The sequence below is a fragment of the Patagioenas fasciata genome, chromosome 1, assembly GCF_037038585.1.
Source record: "Patagioenas fasciata isolate bPatFas1 chromosome 1, bPatFas1.hap1, whole genome shotgun sequence".
Classification (NCBI taxonomy): Eukaryota; Metazoa; Chordata; class Aves; order Columbiformes; family Columbidae; genus Patagioenas; species Patagioenas fasciata.
In genome coordinates this window covers 148,750,433-148,776,761 of record NC_092520.1, presented here as the reverse complement: position 1 = coordinate 148,776,761, position 26,329 = coordinate 148,750,433, and the positions used below count along the sequence as shown (strand labels likewise).

Below are 26,329 nucleotides of genomic sequence, written 5' to 3'. Positions count from 1 at the left end.
GGGCAGGGGCGTCAAATCCATTTTCACAAGTGGCCACATCAGCCTCACAGTGGCCTTCAAAGGGCCAAATGTCATTTTAGGACTGTATAGATGTAACTACTCCTACATTTCTACAGTCCTGAAATGACATTTGGCCCTTTGAAGGCCACCACGAGGCTGATGTGGCCCCCAGTGAAAATGAGTTTGACAGCCGTGGTCAAGAGAGTAGGGTCAAATGATTTACATTCACTAACTTTGCAGGGGTACAAAAGGCAATCTATCATCATGGGAAGCTGGTGAGGGATGAAGAAATTTTTCCTTCCATTAGTGTTTCTGAACAGAAGGTAACAAAAAATAGGGGATGAAAGTTGGATATAATTATTTTTCTCTTCTCTTGAGGAGATGCTAGACAACAAGCTACAGAATCATTCTCAGCTACATCTGTCAAGGAAGAACCATCTGCAGGGTAAAAATAAAAAAAATTTCCATGGGTAGAGGCTGTAAATGCAGCCATTTGAAGAAGAAACTAATGTTTTCAGAGCAGTCTTGCAGGAACTATCACCTTTAGTGGTTAACTATTGAACAAGCAGTGATGGGGAACTAACAACTGCAGAACAGAAGATGCTGTGCCAACAACTATCCAAATACCAAGTGACATGGTGGAAGCTTATAAAAGTGAAAAAGTATGTGGTACTCACTCAGAAAACCATGGTGTTTACAAAGCAGGCGGTTTAGGAGCACATTCGGATGTACGTGGTCATAAAATGTAATTTAACAAGTTTTAAAAACAATCCAAGTGGAAGACTTAAAAACTTTAATCTTCAGAACAACACGTGAATATTCTGTAGTGTTCACCCAACAATTTACAACAATAATATTCAAACAATACAGAATATGAAGTGGTAAGTGCACACATTATGTTCTTTTCCCACTTCACTCAGCACTTGTAAACATTCGTGGAAAATAACTGATTTAACCTGAATGAAAAAACATTACTGTAGAGTTATGCTAGCAGCAAACCCATAAGACAGCAGACTCAAGCTCTGGCACTGAAGGATTTATCATGACTTAGATTAAACTTTCAAACCTACAAGTACAATGCTAATTCATTGCAGTGTTGTACAGATTTTTAAGCACAAGATGATGATATACCTCTAAGGTACACATTTAGAAGAGGCTATAGGAGAACATGGTAAATCCACACACGTTTAAGCATAAGTCGCATTTTCCTTCAACATGACAAATCCAAGGTTACATTAGCAAGGGGGAAAAGGACATCTTTGCCAGTGAGGTTAGCAGCAGCACTGTCCCACAGATAGAATTTTTTTGTGTCCTTTGCTGTTACAGAGGTTAAAGGTCTTCCACCTTCAGCTGCTTAATGTTATTTCCATTTACAATTTTCTTTTTGGATGTAGCACTTGAGAGTCTGGCAACTATCACCACACTATGCTATAGTCACATGTCTTACAACAACAGACTAAGGGAATGAGGTTTGTTACACCTGGAAAAGAGAAGGCTTCAAGGGAGCAGCCTGCTCACACCTATGACGAGGCTGTCGAGATAAGAGGCAGGTTCTTCCAGTGAGAAAGAGTGTAAATTGAAACAAAATAGGGTCAAACAGGACAGAAGAAAAACTTTTTTCTGCCATTAATATAGTCAAGCAGTGAAACAGGTTGCCTCAGAAGGTCGTGAAGGCTCTGTCATCTTCAGTTTTTCAAGAATTGGCTGGATAAAGCCCTCAGTCAGCTGCTCTGAGCTGTCCCTGCTTTGAGCAGGAGGTTAGACTAGGAACCTCCCACGGCCCCCTCCCACTTGAGTTAGCTTACAATTCTACTTACTCTTTTTGTAACACCGTTCCTGAAACCAGGGCAGCCTGATCCTTATACTTTATTCAACATGATCACTGAGCCTGTCAGTGCTGCTTTCTCATCAGCTAGATGGATTAGCATGAAAAACAGTGTAAAACAAATGTATTGCCAGCTCATGTCCAAGAGTTCAAAGTAATTATTTGCCCCAACTGACACCAGACATCCCGCATGGCAAAACAATATACTACTCTTTAGCCGAAAAAATAATAAAATACGGTTGATTAAAACAGGGACCTAGGTATATACTTACGTTCTTAAGCCTATATCTCAGTGTTGTCAAACCAATTTTCACTGGGGACCACATCGGCCTCACAGTAGGAGCAGTTACATTTATAGAGCCCCAAAATTACACTTGGCCCTTTGAAGACAACTGCAAGGCTGACGTGACCCCTGGTGAAAATGAGCTTGACACCCCTGGTTTATCTAGTCCACAGATTTGCTGCAATTACAGCCTTCAAATGCTAGTTGCTAACACATCAAAACAAACTTCTGTTTGTGGAAATGGCTATACCTATAGGTATCATAGGAACACATACATCACAGACCTGAGCCATGGTACTGCATGCAACAAGAATTACAGATTTAGGCACCGGAGTTTGAAAATTACACTTTCAGTCACACTTGAACAAGTTTTTAAAATGGACTTGTTCTTCCATAAACCATATAATCAACAGAAGAACACAGATTGTTGCCAGACAACATAATATCCTTTAATATTACCGGATGCAACACATATTATTATCTTCCATGCAATTTGACCTGAACTTTGAATAGATTAGTAGAAGACTGGTTTATTTCTGCAACACTTAAAAGGAGGGTGACTATGACAAGTGTTAAAGTAAACATATTCCTTTTGGTTGCCTAAACTCATGGGTACTCAAGTGTCATCACATCCATGTAAGACCAGCCTAGCTAAACCTTGCCACTTCCAGATGCAAAGTATCAACATAGTATCCTACCTGCCCTGCATAATGCTGAAATTGCTAACATTTAAAAATGTTTCATGTAGGAATCGTAAAAGTTTCAAGAAAGCAAACGAACACGACTTATAATTGTGGTAGGACCACTGCTCTGCCATGTAATAAAATTCTACACTAATTTTTTTCTTCAATATGACTACAATTGAACAATACATACATGGTTGTTATTTTCAGCTTCTGGAGGCCACTGGAGAAATAATAAAATGCATACAGTAGAACACATACTCAGCTGAACTCTATCATCCTGAGATTACTGTGCTCAGACACTGAGTTTGGTCCTATTTCACTCAAAGCTATGTTTATGAGGACCAATATTTTGTTCCCTAAAAGGATTTTCATACAGGAACACAGGCAAAAGCCAGAGCAAATACATATCTGCCATTCCAGACCTAACAAAAGTATATGGTGAAAGGAGACTGTTTGTTACTGCTTAAAATACACTTGCATTGATGTTAATGCCACCTCCATTCACCAATACTGTCTGTTGACTTTTGTCGGATTAAAGGTCCAACTTTATTTTTAGTTGCAACTACCCTCTCAGACTACAAACTCAGAACAGAGACTTATTTAAATTGAGTTTGTATATTAGTTCAGTTTGTATATGTAGCTAAGGTGCTAAGTAGTAGCCAACTCTGATACTTCAAGGAGGCTGAGCGATGTCAGTGTAATGCTAACTATAGATTAACTTTCCTCTTAATGAAGTATGACCAGCAATGCAAAGACAGACAGAGCTCTAAGCAGAGACAACTGGGAAGCCCAGACTCGCAGGCAAAGACTGGAATGGCAATGGAGGCCTCTGGTGGGAACAAGGAGGGATGCAATCCAGTGTTACAAAGTCACCAGCTCTTTCTTGGAGGTGCTTGTTTTCTGAAAGAGCTCTCCCATCTGTAAACTTTACACTCATATGTATATGATAAATAATCAGTAAACAGTCCATGATACTTGCTTGATTTTGTTTGATATGATTAGCTGCTCTAAAACATCTCGGGAACGATCTGCAAAAGAACCAAGGAGCTTCTTGTTATTCATTCAGAATTGTGGTGTTTAGAAACTAGGTAAAGAGTAGAATGCTTCCATTATGTATCTGCATTTATGCTTATCTTGCTATTACAATATCACACTTCAGACATACCTGTAGTAATTCAAAACCACACAGTTATTTCTCCAATTACATAACTGTAAAGCATTATGATCTATCTTAAATTCAAGTTCAGTTGGTTTGTAATCTCTCTTAAGTTTGGTTTGGTTTTATTTTGCATTTTTGTATGCTTGTTTGTTTGGTGGTTGTTGTTGTTTTCCACATCCTACTCCTTTTCCACTGTTTCTTGAATAGACAGTTCCACACTTTGGGAAGGCTGCCATGGTTCAAAGCAAAACTCTCACCTTGCTTGGAAAATCTCAATGTATGATTATTATTTTATCTATTAAGCTATCATTTGTTTGGAATTATTTATAAAGTATAGTGTGCTTTTCCAGAGAGCAAGAAGATATTATCAGGAAGTAATTACTCTTCTTACTCCCTGCATGATTCGACCTACCTGTCACCAATGGGCACCCATGGAACAGAAAAATGTGTATCTTCGGACAACAAGTAAGGACGGCTTCCACAGCAACATCGGTCAGATTCACACAGCGTTCCATGTGGATCTCCTGTTATAAGAATAGTAGTAACACAAGCCTGTCAGAGCACTCATATTTTTGGAAGTAAAGCTTTCCTTTGCCCAGTGATTTTCAGAGATCCCCACCCAGAAGAAATTATGACCTCCTATTCCTCTGCGCATTGACCCCGTATGTGGTCCTGTACAGACCAGGAAAATACCCTCAGGAAAAATAAGACAGCTTTTCTACAAAAAGTCAAAACTAAACCACATAAACCTGAGTTTTCCCAAAACACGTATCTTTCAAGACAACTGCAAAAACTCTTCAATGGTATTCTACGGTGTTTGAGTCCCATCAGTTCTCCTGTGACATCCACTCTCCTAGCAGTTTGTGATCCAGAAGAAGAGAACCCAGACTGAATTCTGGGGTGCATGAGGCAGGATTCATGAGTCTCTGCTGAAATTCGTAATCTCTCTCTCCCTCCCCTTCTCTTCTGTTCCTAAAAGAAGTCGAAGAACTTCCTCCAAGACTAGACTAAAACCTGCTCTCTTCTTCATTTCTGTGTAGTTGTGAAACTAGTACCCGCTAGAGAAAGAATAAATTCAGAATACATTTTTTCCCCTAAACTGCCTTACATATCAATAAATATACCAGAAGAAATACAGAAAAGAGACTAACAAATCTTATGAAAATAGGACTTGGGCATGTTAGGGTAAAAACAAAAAAAAAAACCCCATTGTTTTACTGTGAAAGAGTGTCTTTCCAAATTATAAACTCCAAAGACCTTGAAAGAGCACAGAAATTAAAGGGACTTCTTGTAATAAGTGCAACTTTGTACATAATGATGACACAGGAAAGAACTGTATTCATAGAAGCAAGATATACAAAAGCTGATATATGTATAGTTTTGAGTTCATTTTAATAAGTGAAATGTGGAATCTGAATGCCTCTGAATGAAGTAAAAAGATTTACAAATCTGCCTGCTAGTTACAATCTGAGAATTTTAAGATCCTACTTTTTTCACCATGTATCTGACTCTAGATAACTGTCAACAAATTTGCACTTTGATGACATGAAACAGAGGTATGAGGGTTGTGACAGACAAGAAAAGGGGTTACACTGAAGAACAGATTGTAGCAAATAATTCCATATTCTCTACTAAATTTATTTTTCTTACTGCTTGTAAACCAAGAGACCTAAACCATTCTAGCCTTTTATACCAACAGAACACAACTTTTGTTTTTAAAATTGTCATTCCATGGAAAATGATGAAATTTTGCCTTACTAAAACTGCACAAACTGCCTTGCCTCGCCCCCCCAAAAAAACAAATGCAAAAGCACTTAAATCCATGCCTTTTAAGAGAGTGGGAACAAGTATTAAGCACAGGAAAAGGAACAAGCAAAATCCATACTTCCATTCTGTCTGGCATGACTGAAATTTCCCATTAGTCCTCCTGAAACCAAAGCTCACCACCTCAACATTACTTTCCTGAACATTTTTAGATGGAGCAGGTCTTAGGCAAGTGACTTGACTTGTTCTTCCTGATCTAGTATGGCTTCCATAGGCATCCACACGCAAAAGAAAACCTGTACACTTTCTAAGAAATAGTACCTACAGTGATGTGATCAGGAAACACTAAGGGTCACAATTTGTAAGCTAGAAATTTTTATTAAAAAAAATGGAACTGTGTTTCTATGATTTGAAGAAAAAGGGCTTACACACAAAAATATAATTCCCTGCAAACTGCGGTCAGTAATAATACAGAAGAGGGAAGATAATACTGACTGAGTAATTATACCACTATCGCTGGAAAACAGTTCAAAACCATCTAGAAACTTTACAGAACCCTGCTCTACTCAGTAGCAAATCCAAAACTTATTACAATATTTGTGTTTTAAGACATATGTACTGAAGACTTTTGAGAGTCACCTCGTCCAAATGACCTAACCCACATCACCGTGATACACGTTGCTTTACATCTGTAAGCTGGATATGAGAGGTATCCTATGAAGAGTGTCTACATAGTCTTGAGGTTGCTTAGAAAATCTGGAATCACTGTTTTGCTACAACTAAAGATGTAACCAGCTAAAAGACAAAAATAATTTCAAGTCACTTCTAGTATCTAAAATAAAAAAAGATCTCTCATTGCTATGGTCTGAAAAATAATAATTTCATCTTGTACCACAAGACTTCTTAAGACTAAAAAAATTGTCCAAAATAGACAAAATCAGCTAAAAAAAAAAAAAAAATCTAACTGTTCACCCTCCAAATAAAAGAAAAACAGTTTTACTTTTTCCAGGTTATTGTCAGTTGACCCAGATCTGGTCTTTTCCTTAGGTTTGTGGTGTATGTTTGGTTGTTTTTTTTAATTAAACACTATAAACTAGCAAAAGTATTACTTGTTTCCCATCTTAGTTCCTATATGAATAGCTTGGATTCATGTGGGGGACTACAGTGGGTCCGTGGATTCCCTGACGGAGGGCATGGGAACAGAGACTGGCCTTGAAGATATTAAGGTGTAGCCGTGAGAAAGAAGGAGTAAAGGAGTATCCAGAGATACTAAGTTGTATCCGTGAGAAACAAGGGAGTAAAAGAGTAACACTGAGGATGGCAAAATTAGCCAACTATATGTTACTATTGCAGCCTGTAACCAATAGCAAAAAGACACTTGAGCTGGTAAAGACTATATAAAAAAGCATTTGTGGCAATAAATGGGGACTGCTGTTTGTACTTAAGAACTTGGTCTATGTTGTTTGTCCATCTCAACTGCGACAGATTCAGAACCAGCCTTAATGGAAGTAAAGACACACAGAGAGATAAGAAATGTACTATATAGAAAAGTAGATAATTTATGGTAAGAGGTATGGGATGCCTCTTCTCCACCATTTTACCACTCTCTCAGTCCCTAGATAATCTTTACACAAAGACAACTTCAATTTCACAAGTGCTTTCATGAGTTAGAGGTTTATCTATGCAGAGGTGCTAACTGATTTCTTAAATCTGTGAAATTATCTACATTACACATTCTGCCTCAGTGTTCAACAGAATCAGGAAATAACTACCAAAAAATCAAGGGAAAAAGTTAAGCATTCATTTGCAATGATTCTACAGCTCTCTAAAACAACATGAGTTAAAATAAGCACACTACATTCAACAGAAGAAAACTCACTTTGAAAATACTGAGGTTCTCAAAAAGCGGGACTGGGGCACTACTACAGAGAGCCAGAAAATATTCAGTTCCTAACCAAAAATCAGGGCAAGGGTGTCCACAAAGGTAAAAGTCAGTCAAAAACAACTTCTCAGAAGTAATACTGATAATAACAATGATTTTTTTAAAAATGCAGGTGTTTGCTTTTGTTAATTTCTTTGTTGTTTGGTTAAATAAGTTACCTTTAAATTCTTTGAACATTTTCCACTCACTAGTGCTGTAACGCCATCATCTGTTACCTAGAGAAAAAAGATTGTTATTAACACAATGGATTAAAGCTATTTTTTCAAGCAGAGCTATTTGAGAGAAAAAAAATATTCACTCCCTGCAGTCATTGAATACACTTAACATTACAATACTTTCTTACCACTTAAATATGCAGAGAAAATTATCCAAGTATGGTTTTTTTCAGTCTATTAAACACTGTTGCATTTTACTGCTATGTGTGCCAACCTGGCTTTCTGCCAGGATGTTCTCAACTGTGTAAGCGCTATTTCTGCAGCTTCGTTGTCTCATTTAACAGTGGGTACACTACTATGGTCAGAGTATGAAATCTTTAATTTCTGAAGTTTAAAGCATTTCTGCTCTACCTAGATCAGTTTTTCCCTTCTTTTCAGGACTGCTGGAGAGGTTCCTGAAGGAAGATTTTTGGGTTGGGGGAAAAAAAAAAAGTAATCAGAGCAGTCTTTTATCTGCTGTCTTACTTATCTTGAAGCAAACCAGTTACATAAGATAAATATCCCTCAAACAAGCAGTCTTAGAGCAGTTGTCATACACTCACACTAAAAAGTTTATCAAAGTGACAAGCTACAGACAACCAAGAAGCAATGATTACCTGCAAGAGGGAGGAGAAAGACAAATGACACTACTCTCCTTAGAAAGGCAAATTTATTTGTTTGCTTCTGGGAAGTAAATTCATTCAATTTCCTCCCCGCTTCAAAAGCTGGGCTGGATATCAGATCTGCCACACAGTTTTTTTCATTGAGCTTTTATTAGAAGGCAGGAATAGCCATCATCAAATATACACAGTAAGGCTCAGACAAATTTGTCAGCTAGAATCCAGAGACCACAAGCTCCATTTCTGTTTCAAGATTTATTTCCATTACACAAAATGTTTTATTGCCTTCTGGCCCTCTAGTGCAAGTCTACTGGACAGAACTGTCACAGAAAGGGTCAGATCAGTGCAAAAGCAGAATGGACAGGAACATCCCAGCATGGAGGCACACAAAAGCCTATAAGAATGGTAGGTATTGTCAGTACCTAGCTCTGCAGGTCATCAAGATGACAGCACGTTTAGCTCCTCAAGACACCCAGACCAGGAGACAAAAGGCAGTAAATGAATAAATTCTAAAAACTCCCATCAGTGGGAGAGAATGGAGAGATTAATCGCTGACATTTCGTAAAGGGTATAAAATTGCACATACAAAACCAGCGCTTTGTCACCAACCTAAGAGTAACCCAAGGAACGTGATGAAGATTTGACATCCTCCACGACATGAAAACAAACCTGGATCAGACTGCCCAGTTAGTCCCTGAACAGTGGAGAGCCCATCTGAATGTTACTGACTTGATGCTTGTGAGTATATGGTTATGACAGTGTGAGAGCATGAAACCCATTTTGTATTAAAACAAAGTCCCCTTATTTCCCTGTATGAGCTCACAGCAACTACTGTGCTTGACTCACATTCAACGTAACCGCTCACCATCACAGTTAACTTAATGCTACACTTACCACAAGTAAATCCTCTCCCCCAATTATCTTACTGTAATTATGAAGTAGGTTACAGTATTGCTGTTGCAGCTGATTTCCCACTTCTCATGCTAAATTCTAACTGTTGTTAAAACCTCTTACCTGCCTTTTTTGGCATTTTAAATGTCAATTTTTTCCATGTTGACTCCATAACTCTGACAAGTCATTCAGAAAGCATGGTCACTCCTGAACTAGAAATAGTTATGGAGTATTGCAACAGACACACTCAACGCCCCCACAACCAAACCAGCAGCAGTTTGGTCCAGGCTTCAAAGGCGGCAAAGGCCTGAGCTGCAGCTGGGCCAAGAACTCCTTTTAGGAAACACACAACAAAGCAGAAGGGCGCTGAACACTGACCAGTTGTGGGTGCAGGGAGTCTTGTGCAGACCTTTCCCACTGTATGCAATCTGACTATGAGCCAACCACTTTATTCCATAAATATGACAGTCTGTGTGAGCCTACTTTGAGCTCTCTCTGCTAAACATACATGACTGTAAGGCGATGATAACTTCTATCACTCGCAAATCTCCAATATTAGGTAGACTCTAATAAAAGTTTATGTTTGGTCCACAATATATGCTATAATACAAAAATGTTCATTTTTCTGGTAACCACAATGCAAAATATATTTCCTTTTCCTTGAGAGGAGGAAATTGGAAGTGAACTGTGGTCTTAAATCTCATCAAGAGTAGAGCTAAAAGATCCCCTTTAAATTTTATCATGAAAATCCTTAAAAAGAAACAAAAGTCAATTAGCCAATTGCCACCGTAGTTACCTGAGTAGATGAGAAGTCCACACTATGGAGAAATTTGCAGTTTTGTCCTAGTGCCTGCAGAGATGCATCCATGATTCCTGAACAGCTGCCCAAGTTCACTATTTGTAGGAACTGGCAGTTGAGCGCAAGAGCAAGAACTCCACTGTCAGTTATATCGCAGCACCTTTTAAAAGACGCTTCACGCAAGTAAGGACAGGACAAGGCCAGCGCTATGACACCTGTCAAAGAAACAATGAAATTTAAATAATTATTTGTTTCTTAAAGAATTATTCATTTTTTTTAAATAAGCAACATGTTGAATCCAATACACTGTCCCCTAGTCATTGACTGTTCAGCTTTCAGCTCATGCACTGCTGACAAGATTCTGCACAAGCTAATAATTTTGTGGTTGGTTTCTTTTAATTCAAGAATGAAAAAAAGAAAATGACAATGAACAATGCTAGAGTTGATAAAAATTTCTAAATGCTAAATACTCTTCCATACTGCAGAGGGATACCTGAGGGATATTATACACGAGGTATCACCTTAGTGAGTGCACAAAGAAAAGCTGATGGCTTGAAAGCATACGGATAGTGCCGAGTCCCACTGATGGTGCAGTGAATATCAGGCAAAAAGCAAAGTAAAAGGTCATGCCTGAGGTCAATTCAAGAAATCAAAACGATTATTCAGAAGCAGGACAGGGACCAGTTACACCTATGACACAGCTCAGGACAGCACTGAAGGTGCATGTATAGCTGGTGTAGGTGGGCACAGCAGGTGAGACCAGTCATGGCCATTAAGGTCTGTTGGTGCCCTCAGAACCCAGACAGTTAGTAATAACCAAAATATTTGCACAGAAGTGTCAGGAGCTAGCCAATAAAATAGAAGTACATGAACTACAGATGCAATTCATGAAATGAATTCATTTCAAAGATTATGGAAACATGACTACAGTGGTACAGAAAATTACATCATTTCTGGATAGATGGAAATATTAATAAAAAGTTGAATGTCATTACAAGATGTTATTATGTAAGAACTTCAGATAAACATGGATAAGATAGTACTTGCTTGGTTTAGAACCACTTTGCAAAGAATGACAGAAGAGGCAGTAGTGGCAGTTGAATTTGACAGACAAGTAAGTACTACTGGATATTGTATTAAATAACACTAAACATTCCACATGCAACCTAGAGAGCAAATGTTTCCTAGTAATGATAGGGCTCAGGTATTTCTGGATGTAGTAGCCAGAAGGTTTCTTAGGAAAACAAAAAACCCAAAAAAACTAAACAAACAAACTGACCAAAACAAACAACAACAAAACCAACCAAGCAAAAACTCCAACACTCAGACAAACCAACCAGAAAACCCTTTCCTGTTACCGAACCAGAAAAAGGCAACACTGGTTTAAAATGGCATGGGTTTGGGTCTTTTTTTCTGTGTGTAATTTAGATGAGTGATAAAGAACTGTTCCAGCTTAAATTAAAGGCTTCACAACTTATTCTCAGTTTATAAGTAGGAAAGTTAGTAAAGTCAGATAGACTAGGAACTTGCCAATAAAGAACTAGACTTCCCAGTTTTAACTGCAAAGTAATCAGGAATCTCTATCCAAACAGATGAAAGGAGTACATAAAGAGGTCTAGCCTTAGCTGGTACCTTAAGAACCATACTAGAAACCAGTGGCCAGACGAAGGCATGGAGGGAAGACCATCACAAACCATAATGAAGGGATCAAAAAGTACAGCAAAGAGGTGACACCAAAAATAAATATAATCCGATTTTTAAAAGTTTAACCAATTACTTCAGTAGAAAGATAAGTATATCACTATGCAGTGGTAAGGAAATACAAACCAAGACTGATCTAAAAGTATGGTATACTTTAGCTTAATACTAAATTAATATTTTGCCTCAATTTTCAATACGGATGAGTTAATGATGGAACAAAGGAGTAAGTGTAATCAAAAGACAAATCAAAACTTGTGGGAAATAAAACTCACCAAGTTTAACTCTTTTATGCTAATAGCTCCTGATACAATTTGAAACTGGAGGTTAAAATGAATCCTAAAGAATCCTAAAGTCCTAAAGCAAGTGAAGTCTTTTAAGTTAGAGAAGACGCTATAAGCTTATTATATAAAAAATGCATTTAATTTAAAAAGAACAAAAAAGTAATGTAGGAAACCACAAGCCTGACACTTCAACCACAGTGGTACTGGTAAGACTCTGGAACAACTTTTGACAAAGGAATAATTAAGATGAAGTGGAAAACATGATCAAATGTAGCACAGTTTTAACAGAAACCAAGCATGAGAGTAACCCCATAGCTCTCTTTCATAAGATAATCAGTACTCCAGGCCTACAATTTACACCAGTTAAGTGACTTTTAATTAGTATTTGTGTGGCATTGGGGATTTTTTTAAGCAATACTTACCCTAGATATTTTCCACAATTTACTCCAATCTAACAAAAAATATAAAACAGAAATAAGATCTCTGTTATCTGTGCACAGATAACATACCTTCTGAAGTGATTCCCAATCTGTCTTCTTTACAAGAATTCAAGTTGATTTTTTTCAGCTGCTTGCATTTATAAAGCTGCAATAACGCATTATCTGAAATATCGCAGTCTCGGAGGTCTAGAGACTCTACAGCAGGGTGCAATACCTGTAATGAAAACCTACAATTTCAGTCAAATTCTGCTATGTCATCGAACACACATTTTTAATCCAAAATAACTGCCATTTTAGACTCACATAGAACTTCTACAAAATATTCCCTAGAGGATGGGATTACCAGCCTTAGGAATTAAAAACTCCCAAGGAAATATGGTATATTTGCTGTAGTAGTTCATCTCCTACAGCATAAACATTCAGTTTCTGTGGTCAGATCTGAAGTAGAAGCACATTAACACTACTATTTGAAGAGTGGAAGTACTATTTTGACAGTATAGCTGCTAACAGTAGTGCTTCTGCCCAAACCAGTATGTTAACCAAGGATATTACCCTCAGACTTATTAGGACAATTCTGACGGCAGAAACCTGAAGTGTAAAAAAATACTGACTGTGATGAAAACTTAAATCTGCTGAACAGATAAGGGTAACATTTGAAAGATATTTTGGCCCACAGTGTTTTTCTCACTTACACACATGCTCTTTTCCTCATAAACAAGCACTCTCATTATCACACCTTGAGGAGGTATCAAATCCTCATTAAATAGGCTCTTTCACTCTCACAAGACCATACATTGGAGTTTTTGCGAAATATTCTCCAAGAGGACATTTATGAAACTTAGACAAGCAACAGAAGGCCTCAGATTTTAGCAGCAACAGCCATATATCTTACCTCTAATTAAATTTTCAAGGATTCTCACTGCTTTTTAATAAATATTGTTTATAGCTCCCTTTTGTGCAAACAATCTACACCTACGCTGAGCTGTACTTCAGACCAACAGGCAAATGTTTGATCAGGTTTTCACATTACCTTATATTATTCCTTTCATCTTGTCATTCCCTTCCTTAATTCATAAGAATTAAAACATACAGTGAATTTCCACACACAAGCAAAGATATCAGCATAGCTGACAGGCTGGTTAAAGGCCTATTCCTTTCTCAGGTTCACCTTTCTAACAGGTACAATTACATTACAAGGAAAACTTTTTTTCTGTTTTGCAAATATATAAGATGCTAAAATCTTTAATGACAAAGTCAGATAAGACTTTGGAAAAAAAGCAAAAACTTCTTGTAGATTATAATTGCAACCTTTCTGCAAAATGAATGGCAGACCTCAGACAGCTTTGACAGCTGTTTCTCCCCAAATGCTAAAAGCCTCAAATATGTCTCTTTATGCCACAAAACCACCAATATATCTCATAACACACTTGTGTAACAGTTTTTACATCGTAACATTCAGCTTTTATCTCTATCATATTTCTGAATTCATATCTAAGGAAATAAACCAGTCAAACACAGAGATGACATGCTCAAAGCCAAAGTGACCATCAACCTTTGTTCAAGATGCTTTCCTTGACTGTTGGCTTTCTTTCACTGTGGAGAGTCTCTGGCTGTGTGCTGTGAACAAGCCAGGGCTTGATGCGGCTGTGCTGCACGGAAGGATTTCCCTGAGACACCAGAGACAAAAGGAAAGTAAACAAAAGCTGCTCTGCCCTCGACCCAGGCTGCAGGAGGGGCGTTGCCGCTGCGCATGAACAGTCTGTGAACAGTGCCCTGCAGCCAATCGCCATAGTGGGGGGGGATGAGTGACTGTGAGTGTAACCAATTGTAGCCTGCACTTGCCGCATGGCCTTTTGGTATAGAGTATATAAGGCTTGGAAAAACGTGGTCTCGGGGACATTGATATTCAGTGTTGTTTAAGAGTTCATTAAAGAGTACGGATGGTAAATTCACATTGAATTAGACTCCTTACTCTCGCCCGGCCCGCCCGTTCGATCAAAGAGCTTATGCCGGCGTCTGGATTCGTCGAATTTGCTACCACTACATTTCACCATTCCAAATTGCCTAGGACACAACAAGTGAGCAAATTGCTGGTTTTGAAGCCACATGAGAAATCATATGAGAAAAAGAACTATCAGATGCAAGCAAGTCTAAATGACAAGCAACGATACTAACAGAATGCTGTCTATTTAAAGTAGCTAGAATATTAAGCTTCCCTATGTCATGATTCTTCACATGCTCAAGTATTACTTCAGAGGTTTGATTTCTACTATTATTCCCAGATTCATATTCACTGAATGCATATACTAAAATCTAATCAATCTCAAAGAAGATGGAATTTTAGACAGAGTAAGGATTGTTTGGATGCAGAATACAGGAGATTAAACTATAAACATATCCTATGGACTAATGCTGAATGGCTTTATAGATCTTTATGGTAAAAGTGAGTTGGAATAAGGAGCTTAGGATGTGTGTCATGGAAGGCTGCTCCAAGCAAAAAGCAGAGTTAGGAAAAAAAAAGCGCAAGATAACATAAATCTGGGCAAGAACAGGGGGGTAAAATCTGAAATAGAAGTTTATAAATAAATGCAGGTTAACAGAATTTCAAATGGAAGAAACTTGACTTAAAGCAAAATGCTTTAACACCACCAAAGAAAGGACATGCATAAAAGCAAATGAGGTAGCATAGCCAGGAAATTCCAAGAGAATCGATCAGGCTGCAATACTGTGGACACTATGAAAGAAAAGGGCAGGACAGAACCAACAGCAAAGAAAAATTCCTTATCCATGTGGAAAACTAACTGAGATGCTGCAAATGTGTCACATGTAGAATGGTTATACCTGATGTGAGGAAGGAATAGTAAGAAAAGCTTAACATAAGCCATCTTTGCTATGTCAAGCTACAAAAATATCTGCAAGATGAAAGAACAAGAAAACTGAATAGTGAAATGGTATGGAGAAACAGTCCCAATTCAGAATCCAAGAGGTGGCTAGCATTTTTTTTTCAAATGCAAGTGATATAAACCTGGAAGCTGTTAGCAAAAAAAGCTAAAGTTTAACATGCCCAAGAAAAGTGATGACAGCTAAGGACAGAATTGCAGGAAATTGCAGGAACAGAAAAAGGAAAAACATATGAGAAAAAGAACCTGAACAGACTATCCCAGTGTCAGACGGAAAACAGGCTCCACGAGAAGGCACTGATCAACTGCTGAATGAAGACGAAGACAGATGACGTGTTACAAAGAGACGAAGGAAAAGACTGTAACTTACACTGTAGTTTGTGTACAGACTTAAGATATCCTAATAGGTTTTGTGCATTTATATGGACACAATCATACGGTTTTAATCAAATAAATCTCTTAGGATGCTTAGAAAGGGTTACTTACTGAAAAGATAGCCTAAACCAAATTTTGTCAACTCAAATTTTCCAAAATAATATAAATTAATAAGACTGATTTTTACACAAAGCCTTACTTTGTAGAATCAAAAAAATGGTGCATATTAAAGATAATTTTTTCTTGGTCATAAGTTTTCCACAGTACTCCTGATTCTGCTTCTACTCTTGGCCTCACTACTCTGACTCTGAGAAACTGACACTATTTGCCTCATCTGAGTTACAGGTCAAAGCAGGAATGAACAGGGAGTCTTCCATTTTCTGTTTCACCACGGCCAACCTTGAGCTTTCCTCAGTTCTCACACCTCCCTTTGAGGCTAAATGAGATAACAGTAGGCAGATAACAGAATACATGTATCCCTGAATTTACAGCTAAAGAAAAGTCATTAACTGATTTCATTTTGTCAGTGAGCAAAAGGGATGAGATAATTAGAACTACCAATTTCTAGCCCTAGCATCATCATATTTCAAAGAATCAAGATTTAAATAGTGCATCATGTCAATAGAATGTAGCAGAAATCTAACAAGTTCCTGAAATACTGTCATTACTAAATTATGCACTAGCTTCTTGAAACATACTACATTCAGGAATAGAGGCTGGTTTGCAACAGATCCTAGTTTCCCATACTGAAAATGAATAATATAAGTCAGCCAATTACACAGAAGTAAATTATCACTGAAGGGAGAACATTTTAATTTGTCACTACAAATATAATCTTATTACTACTAATACAGGACTATTAACATTATGAAGAAAAAAAAAAAACCTTAAAGATACGGACAGAGTAAGCGGGCCTGAATTTATCTGTTGTTTCCTGTAAACAGTTTTAGTTTAGTAAATCCTTGTGTATTAACTATCACAGACAGAATAGTTTTGAATGGGTTCTTACCTCACTGATATTTGAATCTGTTATTTGCCCTTGACTACTCATTAATTTAATAAGTTTATCCTTTATGTTTGGTGGCAATGGCTTAATATCTGCAGCATATCTGGAAAGGTTCTTTGTCAAACATTGAAGGCATCTGAAATAAAGGAAAGTTACAGTGTAGTCAAAAATAAGCACTATGCATTAGAACTAGAACAATCAAGCCATTAGGTGTCATCTTCTGCGTCCACCTATGTTGCCTTCTAACTTCATCAGTTCCAGTTGTCCCATGCTACCACCAACTCAGTTATTGTCCTTTGGAGTCAATCAGCTGTTCCTTCTGTGCAAACATTCCCCAAACAACTGTGGGCAAAAATTGTAGCCTCATTCACTGTGATCACTAACCCAGCTCACAAAATGAGTTTGCTGGTAGCACATTCACGAGCTCTAAGAAAAGCCTTCTCACTAGCTAAGCCTCCACCAAGTAGGCATCTTTAGTTGTGACAGCTACTTCCAGAGAAGGGACACTTCTCTTTCACCTCAGTTAAGAACACTAAGAAGATATTTTCAGATGTAGTATTTTGTTCACTCTCTCTAGTTTGTAGTACTCTTTCAATATGAATTGTGCTGTGTAACCCTCTGCTCAGCCTTTTGAAACTTTTGCTTAAAACTAGATCTGATCACAGAGGATTGTCACCTGAGGAATAAATTTTGGTGTCTTAGTGGGGTCCAAGAAATCACAGATCAACAAGTTCATGGTCCTACAAAATAAATCAGACAACGTAACTAGTGGACACATGGAAAATATAATACACAGGGAACAGTAAACTCATTTGGATATTTACAAGGTATTCAAAAAGCCTCCTTGACAATTGTTCTTCATGAAATTAAGCTGTCCTGGGAAGAGAAGGAAGGTTCTCACACAACTGGTTGAAATCCTGTCACAATCAGAAACATTCATTGGCTTGATTCAGCATAGCCTTTCTTTTTTTTTAATAGCAGTATGTTAGACCTCCTTCTCCCCTCCCCCCACCACATGCCGATTCATCAGAATAATTTCTCAACCTGAGGGAAACAGCCTGATTATCATACACACTGGGTTAGAGATTTTGAACTAACAATAATGCTAACACATGCTGCTTTTCTGTATACCATAAATGTCTTGCTCTCTGGACACCTTTTGTATTCAGGGTCAAAACTGTTTACCTGTTCCAAGAAATCTATTGCCTTTGCCAGATACTGAAACTTGACTTAAAAGTTTCCATGGTGAGTTACTGCTGCATGAGAAATTGCAAACAAATCTTAAAGGCACAGAGGGCTTAAGTATTTATCCGAAAAGGCAAAAATAAATATTAGTAGACCTACTAGTATCACACAGTTCTGGGTGATGCTTTAAGACAGGGTTTGAAATCCTAGAATTTTGTCTCTGTGACTGCAACAAAAAGGGATCATTTCAGTAAGATTATGCTGTTAAGAGATTCCAGATGGAACAGAGCTTTCTGGGAGAAGACATGAAGAACTTTACTTAAGCAAAATAAAACAGAGATCAGTATTATCCGGATATATGTGGAACAATACCCAAGTGGAACACTTGAAATAATGGTTTTAAAGGTCAAATATGTAGAAGACTGTTTACTTATCCAATATTGAGTACCATAGAGGGGCACTAGCAATCCTATTTTTTTAAGATTCCCAAGGCATTTCAGTCTATCATAGGATACAAAAATGTTCATGTCCCAACCTCTGCAACTTTAAATCACAATCACAGGCTTACTGAGCCACCAGAGGCAAGTCCAGGAAGAGCTTATGAATAGCTTCTAAACATCTTGTGCATGCCGGCATTTAAGGCACGGGTGTCAAACTCATTTTTACTGGGGGCAAAAGCAGCCTCACAGTTGCCTTCAAAGGGCCGAACGTAATTTTCAGACTGCATAAATGTAACTACTCCTACCGCTTTAGAGCAATCACCAACTGTTAATATGCTAAAAGACAACTGCTGGTCCTTAAGGAAGGAATTGAAACTCTCCAGAGGTAGACTTTATTATCACAAAACAAAGTCCCTAGGCAAATAAGGAACATAAACTCGAATGAAGCTAATCAACATCCAGAGGAAACTGAAAACTAAGACTCTGTCATCTATGAAATGCCAAGACTTCAAAAAGGGTTACACTACAGCAAAACTAAAATGGAGGGAGTTAAAATGGGGGAGGAAAGATAACTTGTGACTGTACCTCTCTTCCTTAGAAACATTAGTCCATATGTTGCCAGATAGGCCAAAACACCTGATCATGAGGCCTACTAGAAAGTTAATATTAGATTAATAATAGATGAGATGTCTAGCATAGGTTAACTTTACTACGAATAATAAATGAGATGTCTAGCAGTAATTAACTTTTCATTGTAAAACAAAGCCTATCCCAGAATTGAGAAGTCAACCATGAACAGTTGATTATCCAGTGATTATTGCCAAATTTTGTGGACACGCTGAACCTACGGTAAACTTTGCTCACTATAGTATCATTATAATGCTAAAAAACACACCCCTGAAGGAAAGACCCCTGGCCCATCCAGGACCCTTCCTCAGGGAGCATGAGTAGTAAGAACAGTGTTATGTAATTTGTATGCAAATGTTGTAAACAATCAGCCCTACAGGACTGCCCTGAGGGGGTGTAAATGGTGATAAGATTTTCTATAAATGAGCAAGACTTTTGTATTGCTGGTATGTTAGTTTGATCTTGTACACCTCTGCAATAAAATCCATATCTTGTCTCTGAATGTGAGATTGGCTTCGCACTCCGGAAGCAAACTCACAATTCATGACAACACATGTAAGTGATGGAGTTCTTAAAATTGGAGGTTCTATTATCTATTGATCATAGCTATCCGAATTAGATTGCCTAGGCCAACCTTTCTTTTTAAATCCTATCCAAAATTTTGAAAGAAAACATTACTGTCCTACAAAATATTTTGCTTTTGTAGAATCAACATTTTTCCATTAACTCGACCTACTAGTAAGCTCAGATCAGCTACTCTAAGTGCACAGTAACTCTACTGTATTTGGCTTGTCTACTTTTATGTGATCTGTATACACATAGCAATAACTAAGATTGGTACATAATGAGTGTTATGCATTCACCTGGCAAACAGATTTCGTCCCAGTCTAACTTAATGAAAGAAATCATGAATCCTGGATTTCATAGACAGGGAAAAAATGAGCAGTGCTTTATTCCTGTAATAACCTGATGAAAGAGAATTCCTCCTTGCAAACCTCCCAACTGCATTTTCCCTGGCTCCACATTATCAGGTTTGTTACACAAGCCGTTCATAATTCATAGCTATCTACAAAGAGTCAAATGGCTTACTGATTTGTTCCAAATGTGTAAAGAGCTGCAGAGCAAAAAAGGCCCCTCATTTTAACCTAAGCTTCATAACAGAGTTAAGGTCTCATGACAGGACAAAATGTGTACATTTCCAACAGAAACTAGATCTTTATGACTAATTATTCTACAAACAGTTTAACTTACATCAAGGTGCAGTATATACTAAAGTTATGTCACATGAAATAGAATAGCAGGGCAAATGTTAGAAGTGGGACACATCAGAACAAGAAATGAACTAGAAGAAGAGATAATAGAACAAATTTGATGGCAAATAACAGTATACATATATTTTCCTGCATTCTTTATATACACAGTAAGACTATAAAAGGAAGTTCTGTTTTCAAACTGATGCTCCACTTCCATCCTCAGTTTTTGTTCATGCTAATATAACCATCTACAGATGTTCTGATGCCTTTGTAAGACCTTAGTTTTCCAAGACACTGGCAGGTGAGGTAATGCATTAGTCTGCAGTAGGCTGGCCACCTGTTAATGACACCTGTTACACAGGAGCTAACTATCAACGAACCATGGAACAATCAAACCTAAGCAATACGCAACTATATAATCTTGTGACAACTTACACATGCAGCACATTTCTTTATTGTGTAATGACAATCTTAATTAAAACACCTTTACATTTGATGTTTCGTTCGTGTTGCTCTAAGAGTCTCATTTTTAACAGCAGAAACTCCCTTGTCTCCGAACTTATGTCTGGGCATTAACAGCTCGGCTTAAAACACCTGCCTGGGCTCTGAGAGATTTGTAGCAGCAGCCTCCTCCAAGTATGACACCTAAAACTGCTGTCGGCCCTGGCTGCCTGCTCTATCTCTCCAGCAAGCATTAGTGCTGCCAGGCATCCTCTCTACTTGGCAGGCCCTGCAACTCCTACACTGTCAATTTTCAACTAAGCATAATTATGTAAATGAACTTTTATACCAGTTTGGTGTACCTCAATATGCTGGCCTTAAAACTGCAGAAGCTAGGAGTGTGTGTGTAAGTTGGTCATTTCACATCTTGGGAACAATAACTTCGGGAAACAGAAGCTAATATAGGATATAACTTGAACTCAAAAAAAAAAAAAAAAAGAAAAGAATGTTTCTAAATATTTCTAATATGATGCTCTTGTGCATGTGACCTTTGGACTGCTACTTCGTCTTTTTAGGCACAGGGCAAAGGCCAATAAGCAGCAAACAAGCAGCAGATACACTTTAATCTAACACACTTTCTGATAGGTTTGGAAATCTTAAAAATAATGAGGTTAGTGAAAGGACTACTCCACACCCTAAGAGATTTGTTTCGGTTTTTAGTTTCTGTTTTAAGTCCTGCTAGTTAAACAGTAAGCCTAAGCGTTGGCATAAATCAGAGGCTTAAAGTGCAGGCAGGCATAGACAGCCATCACTTGATTGGTGTGAGACAAGAAACAATACATGAAAATTACACACATCTGTTGAAAAGTTGTGTAATTATTAATTTCAAGTATTAGCCTTATTGGTATAACTCTATCATTATATTATATAGAAAATCACTGCAGCAGTACGAATACAGTAGTGTAAAAAAATATTAGTAACCAAACAAAAGCAGCAATTGTTTATGCTATCAAGTGCTACAGCACACATAAAGGAAAATTACTAGGTTTAAGATCTAAGGTTAATCACGAGAACATAAGCATGTAGTATAATGCATGTCTTAATCATCATTTTAATAGATTGATCATGCACAACAACAACAAAGTATAGGTACTGTTTTAGCTTTACAAAAACAGAAAAATTATTAGCAGACAGAACCCTTGTAATTAATTCCTATTTGCAGTCCAGCTGTCATTACACACCACTCTAATCAAATGCAAAGGTCAAATAGGCTGAAAAGGCTCGTTCCAGCCCACCTTGTCTCCCAATCACTTTTTAGCGCACCCTGCTCATGCTGGCTCTGAAACTCACAGTTGCGCAGTGAGCTGTTTGGCATCTGATCTGAACGAGAATTCCAGTGACTAAAACTGTGGGGTCACAGAAATAATACTGCCAAAACAAGTGGCTGAGGGCAGGGGGCAGCAACAGCCTAGAGTTAAGCCAAACTAGATTTAGCATATAGCCACAACTCCCAAGTCCCTATAGACAATGTTTTTGCAACAGAACATTGTCTGGCACCAGAATGCTGCCAAATCACAGTAAATTAAACTCATACATACCGATTAAAAACTCCAGATAAGTCAAAATATCAAGGCTCTATAATCTGAAGTGAAGCAGATCTAAGCTAGGAAAGCAGCAAGACTTCCAGTGTGGAAGCACATTAAAAAAACCTCTAAAGTCAGCACAGTGTGATAAGAGCACCTGTAGCATGTCACTGCAGAAGACGCTGCAACAAGAAGAAAGTGATTTCAAGCAGAATCCGGGCAGAATTTAATCACAGGCCTTGCTTACAGAGACCCATACATCAGCAGGAGTGCTCATTACATAAACTGAGCACACACCATGGTTGTCTTTAACTCCTTCCTCTAAAGGTGTTTAAAAATGAAATACCTCCACGGAACTCCGGTGACTGCTGGATTAACTTAGCTGACTGCCGGTAGCAGAGAAGCCTGTACAAGGCTCCGACTCAATACACGCACAAGTAGATTATACCATCCACATTTTTTGTTTAGTCTTGAGATTAAACAGTGTATCTACATGTAATGTTCCTTTACTTGACTGCAGTTCTGAAGACTAGTTGTTTACTTCTAAATAAATCTTCTCAAAGCTCTAAAGGCCACAGAAGGGGCTTGTGTGATGCTGCGATAGCCAGGGTACTCAGCATCAGACGTAAGATTGCTGTCACATTTTCCACTGCTAGTATTCTTTGTGCAACAAACCAGTTAACTAGCCTTGAGAGCCCACGCCTTTCCTACTGAGATCCCAAATTAACCAGCATCTCCTCAGTGCAAAACAGCACCCCACCTTTGGCTAGGGTGAGACCAATAGACTGTCTGAGCCTTTTGGGGGATGATGTGTGCGCCCACCATGTGACTTTGTTCTGCAATGGATGCTTCTTGAGTCATGTGAATGGGTGGGCAGTCCTTTGTTATACAAGGGCACACACTTCAGTCATGTGCTAAACACATATTTATCATACGACACCTACATTTTGGACACTGGGTAAACGAACTTTTCTGGAAATTCATCCTGAAGGAGGCAGATATACCATATACTGTATTACACAGGAATAGTTGTATTGAAAAACTTACAGCTGTGCTTGAACAGCGACCTGCAAATCTAGACTGACTACTTAGTTCAAATTTGCAGAAGATACTCCAAAACCAGTGCAGATACATGGAAATCAATGTGAGCTATATCAAATCTAGTTACATTTAAATGTCCCTTGCCACAGAATTTTAGATTTAATTTGAGAGAAAAGCTTATTAAGATTAATCATGTTATTTTCTCAGAATACATTACTGATCTGCAGTTTAAGCAATCGTCTAAAATACAAATGTTTTCACTGTTATTATACTTTATAAGAAACAACAAAACACTTAGTGCTACACCAGGGTAACCACAATCTTATCTTCAGTGCTTTAAAAGAAGAATAAAACGTGTAAGAGTAACTACATTGTTTGCTAGCTATTTTCCTCCTAGCTGTCACATCAAATATTTTAACCCTCTGCTGTTTCTAATTCCCTCCTAAACACTAAGGAATTTAACATAATGAAAAACTCAAAACAAAACACCATTCAGTAGATTCACTGTGGCTGCTGTCCCAAAAGCGAGGTTCTTTATCTAGTGTGCAAGCAGCCGAATATACACACAAGAATCAAGATATCATTTTATTACAGACTGCACAATGTCAGGTGCTAACACCACAAAGTCACCACACTTTTTTCACGGTACTTATATAATTTACACTTTCGATTTCGGTAAGCACCTCCCCACGTTTCCACCCCTTTTTCCAGGATTGGTTAGTCATTTACATAAGGTTACACAATCATTTTCTTGTACTCTCCATGCTCGTGGGTTAGGGTCCTCACTTCACGGGTTTTCCCACCTGCGGGTGTGATTTTTAGTATTATAATGGGCAAAGTTCACCTAAAGTTCACTGTCTGACAGCCTCAAGATACACATTAAACAAACTGAGCTAATTATGAATGTTCCAGGATGTTCAAACTGCAAGGACGGCAGCTACTGATAGGAAGTTCCTCAAATCACTCTTTTTTTAAGCAGCCGACTGACCTGGTACTGTGCCACTGCTTGCATATTCCTAGGTTAGTAATTGTTGACAGGATTCGTATTGCCTACACATCCTTGCTAACATGATTCATTCTATTAATCGCTGAAGAGAAGCCAGGGATCCTCAACCATCCTTCCATATCCGGATCTGTCAGGATCATCCTGTTGTCTGCCTGCTGAACCCTGTCACCCCCAAGCAAGCCCCATCACTTTTGTGAAACCCTGCCACCTGTCTTGTAATTCCTCCCAAACTGTCACCTCTGCCAAACCCTGTCACCTACCCTGCCACCCCATCAAACCCTGTCACCTACCCTGCCACTCCATCAAACCCTGTCACCTCTGCCAAACCCTGTCACCTACTCTGCCACCCTTGTCACCTCTCCTGTAGCTCCTGCTGAACTCTGCCGAACCCTGTCACCTACCTACCCTGTCACCACCACGAATGCTGCCACCCCTGCCAAATCCTGTCCCCTGCCCTGTCACCCTGGCCAAGCCCTTTCTTCGGGCTCCTCACAGGGCGCCCCGCGGGGCTGCGTTTACTCGAGGTCTGACCCGCCCGGCCGGCCCGGAATCCACCGGGCTTCCCAGAGGGAAAAGAGGCCCGGCGGGCCCTGGGGAGGGTGTCGGGGCGGCACTCACAGGTCCAGGAGGAGCTGGACTTCCTCGCCGGTGCCGTCCCAAGCGCCGCTGATGCGGCTCATGGCGACGGCGGGGAACACAGAACGCGGCGCCGCCCCGACCCAATCCAACCCAACGGCTCCCTAAGAGCGGTGCCGAAATGGCGGCGGCTCGCTGCGTCTGGCGGGCATGATGGGAGATGTAGTCCGGTTGCCCGCCCGCCCTGCGGTCGCCTCAGGGCTAGTGGCGGGAAACAGCAGTAGTGCCTCACGGAACACCGAATCTCGCACAAAGGGCCGTCTCTTCCCCACTTCCAGCGCTTAATATTTAGGACAAAGTACCTTCCAAAGAGTGGAAGCACAGGAGAGCTTGGGTAGGTTTGGAACCTTCAGGCAAGCAACAAACTGCTGATTCCCTCGTGGCTGACATTGAAGAGAAGCTGCTAAATTAACGTATACGGTGATCAAGTTACAAAAGGCGTTCCCATCATTAACCAATTGACATGAGATAAATGCTTTCTGACCACCTGCGAAACGAGGGGATGTTTTTCAAGTTTTAGATCGTTCTGCATGACAAGAGAGAGACAGAAGATTAAGTAATACGTTGCCTAGAAGCAGAGTGCTTAGTTTATATTTAACTATTAATAGGCGTATGTAAGAAACTAAAGAATTATAACTAACATCATCAATTATTTCTTAGTATAGATATATTGTATGTCAAAATTTTCAAAAATTGTAAGGCATATATAATAATTATGTGAATATGCATTTAGTCTTTGGAGCACTTACGGAGGATGATTCCCAGTGTTCCCCGGCGCTGATAAAATAAATGTGAGACATGCAGTTGTGATTAGTGCTGAGAAGATGTTTAATGTTTACGGATGTAACCAAATGAGGCACAGGTTCTGAACCTGAAAAAAGGAAAAGGTGGTTAAGTTCTATGTAAAAAGTTGTGGAACTTGTTTATGAAGTTATATTGATAGAGCGAGCTAACATTTTAAGGGTTAACCAACCACATAATGAGTGCCTACTAACGTTCTAACACTTTAAGCCACATAATGAATGCCTAGTTTAGAGCTCTATGTAACCAATTGTGTTAAGGAAAAACAGAATCTCATCAAATGCCAAGATCAGTTTTACAGCACCGGCTGTAACTTTGAGGAGGCAAGATAACCAAGATTTACAGCAAAAGGGGGCGCCAGTCTGGTTTTGGTCGACTTGGCAGCTTGGGTTCCAGTCAATTCAACATAATGAGCCAAAGGTAAAAAGTTCACTGTGATGAAGCTGAAGG

General features: G+C 38.8%; 1 protein-coding gene across 1 annotated transcript; it reads right to left on the bottom strand.

Annotated features, from left to right (window-relative positions):
* Nucleotides 1–776: 776 nt before the first annotated feature.
* Nucleotides 777–25,223, bottom strand: AMN1 (antagonist of mitotic exit network 1 homolog). The gene is made up of 7 exons (XM_065829271.2): nt 25,061–25,223; nt 16,870–17,002; nt 12,655–12,799; nt 10,161–10,378; nt 7,818–7,874; nt 4,366–4,477; nt 777–3,822 (listed from the first exon to the last, which is right to left on the bottom strand). The coding sequence occupies exons 1-7, from the start codon at nt 25,120–25,122 to the stop codon at nt 3,749–3,751; spliced, it is 801 nt and encodes a 266-aa protein (XP_065685343.2). The 5' UTR covers nt 25,123–25,223; the 3' UTR covers nt 777–3,748.
* Nucleotides 25,224–26,329: the final 1,106 nt, after the last annotated feature.